Raw genomic sequence first — 12,663 nt, 5'->3', positions numbered from 1 at the left:
TAGATAGAACTACCTTATAAGGTTTTTTAAGGATTAAATGTTATATATGAAGTATTTAGCATAGTGCTTGGTACACAGAAACATTAGTTATTATTAATTACTTAATACAGTGATTATCAAAGAAAATATTTGCTAAATGAATACAGTATTCACAAATTATTAAAAACATATATTTATTAATGCTAAGCTCATATAATTCATTATATATCCAAATAAAGTCTATAATTCTATAAGGATGCTTCAGTTTTATTCATGTCCATGACACTGAGGTTTTCTTATAGTCAATATTCAGTTGAATTATAATGCAGAATGTTCAAAGAGAATGACCTGTGCCTCACTTTCAGGAACAATTTGTTTATGAAGTCGAATCTGCTCCAAACCAAGGCATTCTAGAGAATTTGGGGAAGTGTTACAGATTGAAGCTGTTACATTATACCTTGCTGACTGATAAAAGCTGTAGTATTCAAGTCTATTTTCCCCTGAGTTTTCTGGTGCCTTTAGTTTTTGTTTAAACTGAACAACTTTGTAGATCAAAAAAACAATTACAACACAAGCTAAAATAAAAAAAGCTAGCAAAATGTCAAAAGCCTCATTCAACTTTTCAACTTCTTGTGTACAAATTAGAGATGTCTTCCCTGACACCGAAGCAGCATCAATCGGTAGAGCACTGTTTTTTTCCAAGTTCAAGTTAACAGGAGAAGTAAGCTGTATTTGCACAGGTAACACTGCAGTAGTCTCTAATGGATTACCAAAGGTATTCTCTTGAAAAAATCTACTGGCAGGTGAAGTACGAATTCGTTCCCAGAAAGTAACACTCTCAGTGTTTTCCAAATGTTTCCCATTTGTGGTTATTTTATGCCAGGCCATCATCAATGCAGTGGTCTTGTGATGAATATGAAGAGATTTTATAGCCCAAGCTCTGGATACATTTGTTGAAGATGTAACGCAATTTGTAAAGTCAGTCCATTTAATATAATGCAATGCTCTGCCACGCATGGATGGGGGATTCTGACAATAGATGTTTAGAGTAATGGCTGAAGATGCTAACCAGTCGCGAAGACCCAATAGTTTGCAGTTACATTCCCAAGGATTAGAATTTGCCTGAAGATGAGTCAATGAAGACAATGGCTTAAGGACCCTTGGATGTAAGTCTGTAAGATTATTAAATGACAGGTTAAGAATCTTCAAAGATGCTCCCATGTTTTCAAATGTATCATTTTCAATGCTGATTATTCTGTTTCTATCTAACTTAAGATAAATTAAATTCTTTAACAAGCTAAATGTGTCAGAATTTAAATTTTCTAAATCATTATGACTTAAGATCAAATGTTTAAGATTACTAATTCCACTAAACCCATCCCTAGTAACATTTTTAATTCTTGAACTTTTCAGGAGGAGATACTCCAAATTGACAAGTCCTTTAAATGCAAAGGGCTGTATTGCTTCAATATGGTTATGAGACAAAGAAAGTCTTTTAAGACTCTTAAGAACTTCAAAAGCATTTGATGGTACTTTTGTTAAATTATTACCTTCTAGATACAAACAATCCAGGTTTCCAAGGTGTTGAAAGCCTGAGTCTGATATCCTCAAAATTTTATTGTTTGATAAATCAAGTATCCGAAGAGCAATCATACCAACAAACGTACCACTCCCGAGGACAGTGAGGCGATTTCTTTGTAGATTTAAGTACTGAACTGAAACTAGATCATGAAATACTCCTCTTGGAACAAAAGATACTTGATTAGACTGTAAATATAAATTACGAAGATTGGAAAGTCCCTCAAATATTCCAGGATCCAAGCGTTTTATAAAATTATTATTCAGATATAGAAAATATAGCTGCCTCAAATGAACAAAAGCTTTTGGATACACATACACAATGTTAGAATTATCTAAATACAATGCTACAAGAGAATGAAGTCCAGTTAATTCACTTTCATTTATATGAGATATATTATTTCCAGTCAGATACAGAAAAACTGTACTTTCAGGAAAATTCTTAGGAATGCTTGAAAGGCCTAAGTTACGGCAGTTAATTTGTCTCCCAGTGCAGAGCTGGCAAACAGACGAACATCCAAGTATCTCTTTATGGAATAATAACACAAGATAACAGGTAACAAGTAGAAACAGTCGTAGGCAAGGCAGAGAAAAACGTACTCCACACATAGCCCTGTTCTTGGTTTTTCTGTTCATATCAAAATTGGCTATAAAAAGAAAAGGTAAAACTTTAAATCATCAAAAAGTTCTTTAAATGAAAGTTTTATAACACTAGAAATTCTATACTCTATTTTATTTTATTAGGATCAGCCATAATACTAAATATCATGAATCATACTATGGTGATAGCATAAAACAGTAAGGCTGAAATACGTTCTAGAATTATTAGAACCTCCAGGCCATTAACCCACTGTGTGACAAAATGATAATTCAAATTTAATGAACTGCAAAATAAAATGTTTGCTAACTTAAATATTACAACTGACTATAACTAAAGTGACAAATGATGATGCAGGGATAAAGATCTTTGGATATACTATGCCCCTTTATCAACTTAAAGTCTAATATCAATTAAACAACATTATAATTTAGGAATTATACACATTCATTACAGAACAATTAAACTCTCTTTACAGGTTTTTACAAACCAAATTATTTTTTGTTTCAGCTAAAAGTTCATATTTAAATAAATAATCTTACCAAGAACAGGAAATTCATATTAACACTCAGCTGATTCAAGTAAAGGTTTTCTTTCTATATCTGAAGAGCGACATTTCTAAACTCCATTTCTTTTGTGCCACTGTTGACCTCCACCCCTCCACCTCTTTTTTTTTTTAAGTCACAATTTGCTCAGGAAACACCACTCTTCACATTGGTTCCTCCACACTCAGTGTGTAAAACAGAGGTTGCCATGGATACAGGAAACTGAGAGACAGGAAGTAATGTTATCTGTGTTTCAAAAGTATTGTTAAAAGGAAATCTCAGGAACTTATTTTTTCAGAATGCAGTTAACTTGAGTTTTCCTAACGCACAAACCTAAATATTTCATTTTAAAAGTAAGTATTTTTTAAACATGAAAATTTTAAATATTCAGAACGAACAAACTCTGTATACATCAACAACAAATAGCTATCGAATGGAAAAAGCAAGTTGAAATAAGATGTAAATAGAGGAATGTAACTTTTTTTTTTTTTTTTTGTGGTACGCAGGCCTCTCATTATTGTGGCCTCTCCCGCTGCGGAGCACAGGCTCCGGACGCGCAGGCTCAGCGGCCACAGCTCACGGGCCTAGCTGCTCCGCGGCATCTGGGATCTTTCCGGACCGGGGCACGAACCCGTGTCCCTTGCATCGGCAGGCGGACTCCCAACCACTGCGCCACCAGGGAAGCCCAAGAGTAATGTAACTTTTGTGAATTTTTTAAATATACAGAATATTTATATTTGTATTGTTTTGAATATACAGTAGAGACTTCAATGTTGCTTTATTCCTTAAAAAAAAACAGGTAGCAAAAACAAGTAATTTAGGACAATGAACTTGACATATGCTGTTCTTCTGTGCTCTTCTTTAATTAAAAAAAATTGGTCTATATAAAGTATTGAATACGACCAATTAGTACCTTAATATATTAAGGTATATGCTTTGAGTTGTAGAATGATATCAGGTTGCATACCAAGTTACTGACAAAGGTTATCTTTGACAAGAAAAGTTGAGGAGAGTGAAAGAAGCCCTTTAATGACTTTTGACCATATATACATCTGAATTAACCCGAATTTTTTACAATAAAAATGCATCTGTGCATAATGTAATATTTTAAAGTAAGTATTTAAAGAGTTGACTATAAACTATATATTATACATTGTTTAGTCATTAATTTTCCAAAAACCTGACTGCTTAGACTTTCTAATTCTGACATTTATTAATATTACTAAAACCCTGACAATGCACTTAAAATATCAGTAATAATATATATAACTGTATACTATAACTCCCTTTTGATATTAAAGCAGCTTTATTTCACATCAAGACAACTACTTCAGATAATAATATAAATTATTTCCATATTAATATTTTGTATAATACCCAGCACTTTCTTTCAATTACAATAAAAAATCAGAGGTGCACACTAGACAACAGATCTTTATCAAAATGACTTACAAATCTCACAGCTATCCTTTGTGGTTGGCTACTGTTACTGCTATTTTATAAACACAGAAATTAGAAAACAACAACCAAAAAACCAAATGACAGAGAAATGACATAAATTATAGAGGTAAGGATGAAACAAGAGGTAGGTTTTTCAAGTTCATTTTGTTTCATATTTTCAATAACATACAAAGCATAATGAGGTATGTCTCACAGATTTTTTTCAACTGTGTCATACAACTTAAAGAATTATGATGGGGTTCAGGACACGGTACCCCAAAATATAGCACCTTGGCATACTGAATACTTTAAGCTGAAGGAGTCTGAGCGTACAGCATGAGCAGGAAGTTCTCTCTCTGACCTCTCCCACCCCCAGCCACACCCCCATACTCCCTGCCCTTGTCCCCTGAAAGAAGTCATTAAACCCTCAAGTGAGAACTGCCCTCCCTATAATGGGAGGAATCCTTCCAAAGACAACAGGACTCAGAAGAATACAAACAAATGGGACTTGTAAAATTTCCCCTTGTTTATTATACTTACCTCATACCCTTTACCCTATCGTATCTTTCCATGACTTCCCATTCTACATCAAACACAGGTTTAACAGTTTCTTTGAGTCTTCATTTCCTTATGAAGACTCCCATGACATGTAAAATGTACATTAAATTTGTATGCTTTAATCCTGTTGTCTTGTCTTTCTCAGTTTAATTTTCAGACCCAGCCAGGGACCCTAAGAGAGTCAAGGAAAACTTTTTACTCTCCTACAGTCTAGAAAAAGTCAGAGAAACTGGTCCATCGCAATCAAAATAAAATTCAAAGAGGATAAACTACAAGGTAACAAGATCAGAACATTCATTAATTAATTTTGTCCTCTGTTCTAGAAATATCCAAAGCAGACAAAAATATTTATTCTTACTAGATCTTGAAGTAAAGATCTGTTCATCTAGGAGGTGCTGCTCTTAGAGACAAGTGATCACTACTAAAGAAGACTGCAGAAATCAAAACACGAAAAAAGTTGATGCAGGGAAAGAATCCAGAGACCTCTTCATCTTTCTTGCTATGAGCACATCACTAATTAGTGGCAAAATTGCCCACTCAAGGTTTAGATAAGAACTCAAGTTTCCCAGCTTCCCACTGCACTTACCGGAGGGTACATTTCCCTGTGCTTTAAATACTTTCATTTCACAGTAATCTGTATTATTTAGGTAATTTTAAATCCTCTCATGAGCTTTAAGTTCTATAACACGTTTAATAAAATCTTCATATATCTCCAATGCACAATAATTCTCCCCAACTGAATTGTGACATTTTGAACTTGCTCTGGAATAATACATCAAAATGGTTCCTCATATCCCTTTTCTCATTCCTACTAATATCCAATAGAACTATTTCTGAACACTAAGCCTCCTAAGCAGGCATCCTCCCTTTTCTTTCCAGGAGATTGGCTCACTAAATTATTTCTCATTCTTACTGCTAAACCTTCTTTTGTACTACCTCTATCTTTAAATAATCTCATGCCTTAAGTTTCAACACATATCTATTTCCTTTCCATTCAGCAATTCCATCACAAGTACAAAAATACAAAAATAAGAGGAAAACTGTTCTATTACCATCTTTTACATATATGCCATCTGCATTATTTAGACATATAGCATCTATGTATAAACCAATCAAGATGGGTTTACATCTAAAGAATGGTTTACAATAGCAGTTACTGATCTTATTATGGATCTTAAAAATTACTTATAGATCCTAAAATCAAAAGAATCAAAACTTGAAATGGGGTTTACAATAAAAATTAGTCCAGTAACAATAAAAAATATTTGTCATTTTGCTCAATGTAGGGGAAATTTTTAATGAGGAGCAGTAACTCAATACAGATGGCTTAACAGTTGCCAGGAAAAACAAAAAAAAAGTATCACACAGTGGAGAAATCGGACAACACCTTGACCAGAATTGACATGATTAATGAGAAGCAGGTAGACACCACATACTGCTAGATGTGATATTTCAAGAAGGACACATCGCTTATGTAATATTCCAACCAGGGATGATTAACCTGGATCTAACCAAGAGAAAATATAAGACAAACCCCAAATGAGGAACATTCTGGGAGAGAGTAAGGGAGGAAGAAAGGGAGAGAAGGAGACAGAGTAGAACTGTATTTTTCAAAAATGTTAGTCATAAGTGAGAAAGACTCAGGAAATGACATTACAGTGTAAAAGAGACTACAAAGACATGACGACTAAAAGCTGAAGTATTTAGGAGTAAAAGGCCATGACTGATGCAATTTACACCAATGGTTCAAAAATAAAGCACCATGTCTGGTTGGTGCATGTGTGCAATGTCTGTATACACACACATAGAGACAGAGAGAATAAGATATGGAAAGACAGAGAGAGGACACATGCTAACAAGTCCAGGCTGTCATGCTCATGGAACTTACTGAGAAAGTCATTAAAATGTACTAGAGGGACTTCCCTGGTGGTCCAGTGGTTAAGATTCCACCTTCCAATGCAGGGGGTGCAGGTTCAATTCCTGGTCAGGGAACTAAGATCTTACATGCCCCACAGTGTGGCCCCCCCCAAAAAAAAAATGTGCTAGATACCCAAATGTCCTTCAATGGCTGAAGTGGTACAGCCATACAATGGAATACTACTCAGCAATAAAATAAGAACATTCTAATAACATACATAATAGCTTGGATGGATTTAAAAGACATTATGCTTCAAAAGGATATATACTGCCTGATTCCATTTATATGACAGTCTCAAAAAGACAAAATTATAGTGAAAGACAACAGATCAGTGGTTGCCAGGAGTTAAGGGTCAAGGGGAGGATGACTTTCCTAAAGCATATAGCAAAAGGGAGTTTTCTTAGGTGATAAAATTGTTCCTTGTATTCTAATTGTGGTGATGTTTTCACAAATCTACATGTGTGAAAATTTACAGTAGTGTATACCCCAAAAAAAGTCAAATTTACTCTATGTAAATTAATAAATAACAGTTTTTAAGTCCTTTTATTTTCAAATACAAATATTTGTGGGTAAAAAACAAAATACATATAAAAAACTGCTAGACAAACACTTGTTTGATTTACAATCATGACCAGTTTTACAAAGGAAAAACAAAGAGTACTTCGAATGGAGAACAGGGAACCCTCCTACACTGTTGGTGGGAATGTATATTGGTGCAGCCACTGTTGAGAACAGTATGGATGTTCCTTAGAAAACTAAAAATAGAGCTACCATATGATTCAGCAATCCCACTCCTGGGAAAAGACGAAAACTCTAATTTGAAAAAATACATGCACCCCAATGTTCATAACAGCACTATTCACAGTAGCCAAGACATGGAAGCAATCTAAGTGTACATCAATAGATGAATGGATAAAGAAGATGTGGGGTATGCATGTGTACACACACACACACACACACACACACACACACACACACACACAACGGAATATTACTCAGCCGTAAAAAAGAATGAAATATTACCATTTGCAGCAACATGGATGGACCCAGAGATTATACTAAGTGAAGTAAGTCAGACAGAGAAAGACAAATATTATAAAGATATCACTTATATGTAGAATCTAAAAAATGATAAAAATGAACTTATTTACAAAACAAACAGTCTCAAAGACACAGAAAACAAACTTATGAATACCAAAGGGGAAAGAGGGGGGCTGAGGGATAAATTAGGAGTATGGGATTAAATAGATACACCACTATATGTAAAACAGATAAACAACAAGGATTTACTGTACAGCACAGGGAACTATAGTCAATATCTTGTAATAACCTATAATGGAAAAGAATTTGAAGCTGTACACCTGAAACTAACACAATATTGTAAATTAACTATAGTTCAATAAAAAAAGAGAGAGTGCTTTGACGGTACTGAAAAGCATGCCAATTTACAGAATTTGTCAAAATTCTTGTCAAAGAAGCTTAGCACAGTCCAAACACAGAGAGACTAGCCAGCAAGACTGGTGCAGAATGACTGAGTAGGATGAGGTAAGACTCAAGAAGTAAGACAAAATTTTGGCAGACCCTGTAGGACAAGTTACTCCATGGAAGCCACTGAAGAGTTCTCAAGTAGGAGAGGGAAAAGATCATTTTTGCTTTTAAAAAAATGGTTCTGTCTTCTTCTCTGTGAAATAAGACTTACAGGAGATACGAGATCAGTTTAGGAGACTAAAGCAGTAGTCCAGGAAGAAGAATAAGACAGCTTATATAAAGATGGTGGAAGGGGCTTCCCTGGTGGCGCAGTGGTTGAGAGTCCACCTGCCGATGCAGGGGACACGGGTTCGTACCCCAGTTCGGGAAGATCCCACATGCCGTGGAGCGGCTGGGCCTGTGAGTCATGGCTGCTGAGCCTGCACGTCCGGAGCCTGTGCTCCGCAACGGGAAAGGTTACAACAGTGAGAGGCCCGCGTACAAAAAAAAAAAAAAAAAAAAAAAAGATGGTGGAAGTGGAAATGGAGGCTATGGATCTGAGATACATTTATAGGTCTAGTTAACAGCTTTGGTGATGGATTAAATGTGGGAAGTTTCTGACAAGAGTAATTGGGTGTTCAGAAGTATCCAAGACTGAGAGAAGCATAGTGCATTGGTTATCTCACCTCCATCAAATATATCCAATTCAATAACATTACTGGGAACCTACTATGTGTCAGGCATTGTGCTAGACTATAAGGACACTAAAGATAAACAAAATCTTGGTCCCTGATCTCAAGCAGCTCAAGATGCCCTGAGAGAGAATAAATGTTCAACTGAGATACTCATTTTAACAATATCCTTCCTGACTATGTAAGGTATTCTGTAAGCAAGTATCCATGTTTAGTGTTAAACAGAGGGAAAAAAATGTGTACAACATTATCATCATCACAGGCAACATTTATTTACTGAGCATATACTACTTCCCAGGCATTGCTCTAAGTATTTTAAACGTATTAGCTCACTCGACATACAAAATAATCCAACAGTTTAGTTCCATTTTATAGATAAGGAAAGAGACAGAGATAGGTTAAGTACTTTGCTCAAGGTCACACAGTGAATTTTAAGAGCAAGAATTCACATCTACCCAGTGTGGCTCCAGAGCCTGGACCTTTAAGCCCTTCACTATATCTCAACACATGGGCCTAACTTCTAAAACGCCCAGGAGGTAAAATACAGAAAGTAGAAATAGACAAGTAATCCAAGATAAAAGATGCATGATTCAGTCAAAAAAATTCAAGGAGGCAGAAATCACTTTTAGACATAGAAATTGGAAAGAGTTTTGACAAATGAAAAACTGAGAGATAAAGAAAGAAATATCAAAGGAGAGCAAATGATACCGTGAGCCAATAAAACTGTACCTTTAACTACCTCAAACTCTACCCTCTACCCTCTTTCTCCAGTTTCCCTTCAACCTACAGACTGAATTCCAAACATTTTTCTCTTGTCTATAATAGATAAAGGGGTTTAAGGGCCATCACTGAGGAATGTTAAGAGTAGCAAATACAAACTAAGGGTCAACTCTATACAACCACTTTGTAAAGAGTAGTCAACAGGGCTTCCCTGGTGGTGCAGTGGTTGGGAGTCCGCCTGCCGATGCAGGGGATACGGGTTCGTGTCCCGGTCTGGGGGGATCCCACATGCCGTGGAGCGGCTGGGCCCGTGAGCTATGGCCGCTGAGCCTGCTCGTCCGGAGCCTGTGCTCCACGGTGGGAGAGGCCGCAACAGTGAGAGGCCCACATACCGCAAAAAAAAAAAAAAAAAAAAAAAGAGTAGTCAACAAAAGCTTCTTCCTGGGTTGAAATACCTGCCAATTCCTGAAAAGTGAAATGGAGGCAACAACAATAATGAAAAGAATAATGAGTAAGTGCTCGCACGTGTGCCCAAGGGATGTGCATGAAACAGCTGCAGGGAGATAAGAGTCTTTCCTCAAATGGTGGCATTGGTCACATTTGGACAGACTGAATGGGGGAAGGACTCAGAGTAAATGAGGGAAAGCCTCAGGAAAGCCTAAGATGGTACCTTCACACACTTGGTCAAAATGAGTGATGTAGTAACATTAATAGTGGTAGCAGCGTTACTTGATAGATAGTAGCAATGATTGATAGAGTAACACTCAATCATTTTGTAAGCAGCTTTTGGCAGGAAAGTGCTCTCTGCAGTAGGCCCCTTTTGTCACTTTAGCAGAGCTATATTGTCACTAACCTTAAACCAGGCACTCCCATGCTCTACTCATCTCCAGCCCTTAGCACACCTTTCAAATCTTTTGATCACACAATACCCTGCCTAACCTGTTGGTACTTTCCATAGATCAAAGAAGTAGAAATGAAGAATAAATAATTAACAGATGACCAGATCTCTTTCCCAGCTTCCCCTTCAGTAATCTTACGAGCAAAGTGTGTGAACAAGATAGCATCTAAAGAAAGATCACAAGAAGCCAACAAGCTGGCAAGCAGGGAAAGATGGTGATGACTCTGACTCCGAATCTCAACGATTTACTGAGATTACTTCCCTTTTTTTCTTTAAAAACTTTCATGGCGGGCTTCCCTGGTGACGCAGTGGTTGAGAGTCCGCCTCCCCCCGGCCGATGCAGGGGACCCCGGTTCATGCCCGGGTCTGGGAAGATCCCACATGCCGCGGAGCGGCTGGGCCCGTGCGCGTCCGGAGCCTGTGCTCAGCAACGGGAGAGGCCACAACAGTGAGAGGCCCGTGTAACGCAAAACAAACAAACAAACAAACAAAAAACTTTCATGGCCAAGCAGAACTTCAGAGTTGGTTTGGGGACACAAGGCCGCCTTCCCCGCAGATTGCCAGCTTTCTGGTTAAAAGCAATGTTTTCTATTTCTACCAACACTTGCCTCTTGAATATTGATTTTTGAGTGGTGAGCAGCCAGACCTGTTTGATAACAATTTATTGAGCAATCATATGCATTAATTACACTTTAATAGGCATTAAATATACATTCTCCAATTTATCCTAATAATGACCCACAGGTACTAGTTCAAATGCCTCACTGTTGAAACATGAGAAAACTGAGGCCCAGAGAGGAGTAAGTGGTCCAATGTCACACAAATAGTAGGTAGAGCATGCATCTCAAGCTAAATTTAGCTTTCCTCTCCATCACACTGTGTCTTTTTCTCTCTGAGACTCTTAGAGTAAAAGCAGAAGCCCAAGGAAAAGAATCCCAAAAAGTAAGATGCTCCTCCAGCTATGAAAGTATTTACCTACATAGGAAAAATCAGAAAGTACAAAGGATTCATGATAGAAAAAGTCAGAGGACTTTTTCTATTCCTTAGTTTTTATCCCCTTGTTGAAACTAGCTTTACTCTGTAAAGATTATTTTTCTATATTGCTTCAGGGCCTAGACCCAATCAATACCTCATTCTCAATCAGAATCTTCTCTTATTCTCATTAAACAGTTTAAGGCCCTGAAACTTCAAAGTAACCCTATTCACTCACAGTATTGCCTTCTTGGGTTATCTGTTTAAAAGAAGCTTGATGCCATACAATGGTTGGTGATTAGTTAACATTACCCATGGTCTATAAGATGACTGCCACATTATCAAAAGTTTGTCAGAAGCCCTTATCTAATTTGTAGACACAGCACTGGTCCTAGATGTGAGGAGAGCATTAAGAGCGTAGTCCCAAAGTCACAAGGATTCAGGAACTCTCCTAAGCAACTAGGACAGGAGATGGAAGACATAAGTAGTTGTTCGAAGAAGCCAGGTTGCACTGAATAATAATGTGTAAACTGAATGCACAGCATGGTGCCCTGGCACATGATAGAAACTTCAAAAATATTGCTGAATGTTTGTTGTATCAGTATCCCAGGCTTGATATTAGAAAGGAAGGTAGGGGCACTTTAGTTCTGCTGTATGTTTCAAGGGTAAAGTGAATTTGTATTGGAAATGAAAACCAAAATGGACTATTTCCATTCAAATTCTAAGGTGAGAGGATAGAAACACTTCAAAATATTTCCAAATCTACCGAACTTTTGGGTGGGGGGAGACACTGGGTTTTCAAAGGACCTGCCAGAAGAGCAAGTTGACGTTCAGCTTTAAAAAGAAAGTTTTATAAATGATTATAACCTTTCAATAAGAAAAATCACCAAGCCCAGGAATTAATAATTTACCTCTTTTTTCCACAAAACTACTCAGTGAACATGCAATTATGGCACGAACTGTCCATCTTCCTAAACCATCTTGTCTACACCCTCCAGCTTCTGTTACCAAAAGATACATGTGTATAGCCTAATCAAAAAAATAAGAACATTAAAAGCTGCATTATAGAGGGAGTTTTCCCCAGTTAGACTGAAATGATTTGAACCAATAATTACTGCAAATTGCATTAGGTTAGATGCAAAGGAAAACGTTAATAATCCAAAGATTATTCTTTTGGAAATCTAAAAGCATCTATCCCATTAGTAAGACATATATTCACAAGGAGATGAGGAGCAGAACCTCAACAGCTGAGGTCCTGAATCCTCAAAGTACTCTTTTACATGTTTCTATTTTCCCTA

General features: G+C 36.9%; 2 protein-coding genes across 2 annotated transcripts in view; both read right to left on the bottom strand.

Moving 5' to 3' along the window:
• IPO11 (importin 11) overlaps window positions 1-12,663 on the bottom strand; it is a 200,350-nt gene that overhangs the window by 47,939 nt on the left and 139,748 nt on the right. The window lies entirely within an intron of this gene.
• LRRC70 (leucine rich repeat containing 70) lies at window positions 155-2,891 on the bottom strand. The gene is made up of 2 exons (XM_007451172.1): window positions 2,698-2,891; window positions 155-2,204 (listed from the first exon to the last, which is right to left on the bottom strand). The coding sequence occupies exon 2, from the start codon at window positions 2,191-2,193 to the stop codon at window positions 298-300; it is 1,896 nt and encodes a 631-aa protein (XP_007451234.1). The 5' UTR covers window positions 2,194-2,204; window positions 2,698-2,891; the 3' UTR covers window positions 155-297.

This window comes from Lipotes vexillifer, unplaced genomic scaffold, assembly GCF_000442215.2.
Source record: "Lipotes vexillifer unplaced genomic scaffold, Lipotes_vexillifer_v1.1 scaffold1362, whole genome shotgun sequence".
Classification (NCBI taxonomy): Eukaryota; Metazoa; Chordata; class Mammalia; order Artiodactyla; family Lipotidae; genus Lipotes; species Lipotes vexillifer.
This window is presented reverse-complemented; position numbering and strand designations above follow the sequence as displayed.

What these genes read in the sequence shown, in the direction of transcription:
- LRRC70 (XM_007451172.1), bottom strand. Translation starts at nt 2,193, where the DNA reads ATGAACAGAAAAACCAAGAACAGGGCTATGTGTGGAGTACGTTTTTCT.